Genomic DNA, 1,243 nt, shown 5'->3' on the forward strand with positions numbered 1-1,243 from the left:
GCAATGCTATGAATGAAATCTGTCTACTCGATACAGGTTGCAGGTGTGGAAGACGAATCACTTCCTTTGACACATGATCCATGCCTCGTAGTGGCACACATTTCACTTGTGAGGAGACTTCAGTCAAATTTAGGAGAAGGAAGAAGGAGAATGGAACAAAGAGAGAAGCCTCTCTTCTGCACATTGTCAACTCCTTTGCAGCGATTGTTTTGCCAAAACTATCATCAAATTATGAAACAAATAATATTTTCCCTAAGTAATTTAAATGCTATTTTTACCCAATCATTTTTCCCAATATTTCAGTTTAATAACATTTGTCGTAGAGACCACTCACATGAGTTTTCTATTCTAAGCTTTCCCCCTTTACTCTCCTCGGTCTATAAAGCTAATCAGTCTGCCGTCTGGAGTGTCACCATCAAAGAGGCTGAGAGTCTGCTAGGCCATCGCAAAATTTCCAGACACACCCACATGAACTCCAGACAATAAGGTAATCCAGCCTTAATTTAGGCATAAAAGTGCATCTATCAAACTTTAAACAATTAAATTCCAAAAAGTGGTTGCTTTTGTGCCAAACCCAATAAAAAATTATCCAGCTACGCAGAGCACTCCAAAAGCTAGGAATGAGTGCCAATTTAAAATCATGAAATTGAATCCTGGTCATTCAAATTACTTCCTCGATCCAACTTAGTGATCACCGGCAGTAAAGATGTCAAAACTGCCTAAATGACAGGGTACCGAGAGAGAACTACGAGGGAGAACTTGCAGGCGGTGAGGCAGAGGAAGGCGTTGACTATGGCTGCAAGCACCATGCAGACCAGGATGCTGACGGCGCCTACTATGCTGGAGGAGATGCTGCACTTGTAAAAAGAGAGACGCATGCACACACACTTCGACATGAACTGACTGCACCTCCCGCCCTGTTGCACCTTCAAGAAAGGAACCTACCCGATGAATAGTGTCAAAGGCAAACACACAGCAGCAGGGAGATTGACAATTGGGTGGCAGGGTCCTTATTTGCACTGGATGTGATCCACCTTGGCAAATATGATGAGCACACCCGAAGGAGAAACTGCAACAAAGTAGGCGACGGTTTCAAATTTCAGCCCCTTTTCTTCCGCACTTCGGCATTGTTGCCGTCCTCCAAGTGTTAGTCACCATTCTGAAGAGGGTCCGTCTTAATATAAAGGATTATGTTTAGAAGTTCACACCACGCAAACTATGAAAAAAAAATATAAAAAAGTCA

At 42.8% G+C, this 1,243-nt stretch overlaps 1 protein-coding gene across 1 annotated transcript; it reads left to right on the plus strand. All coding sequences in view use genetic code 11, as the record gives it.

Moving 5' to 3' along the window:
• Positions 1 to 12: 12 nt before the first annotated feature.
• On the plus strand, positions 13 to 486 carry EGR_08802 (hypothetical protein; the record flags this gene model as incomplete). The annotated part of the gene is made up of 1 exon (XM_024498051.1): positions 13 to 486. The coding sequence occupies one exon, from the start codon at positions 13 to 15 to the stop codon at positions 484 to 486; it is 474 nt and encodes a 157-aa protein (XP_024347523.1).
• Between the last annotated feature and the right edge of the window lie 757 nt (positions 487 to 1,243).

The sequence above is a fragment of the Echinococcus granulosus genome (genome assembly GCF_000524195.1).
Source record: "Echinococcus granulosus chromosome Unknown EG_S00120, whole genome shotgun sequence".
In the NCBI taxonomy this organism is placed as follows: domain Eukaryota; kingdom Metazoa; phylum Platyhelminthes; class Cestoda; order Cyclophyllidea; family Taeniidae; genus Echinococcus; species Echinococcus granulosus.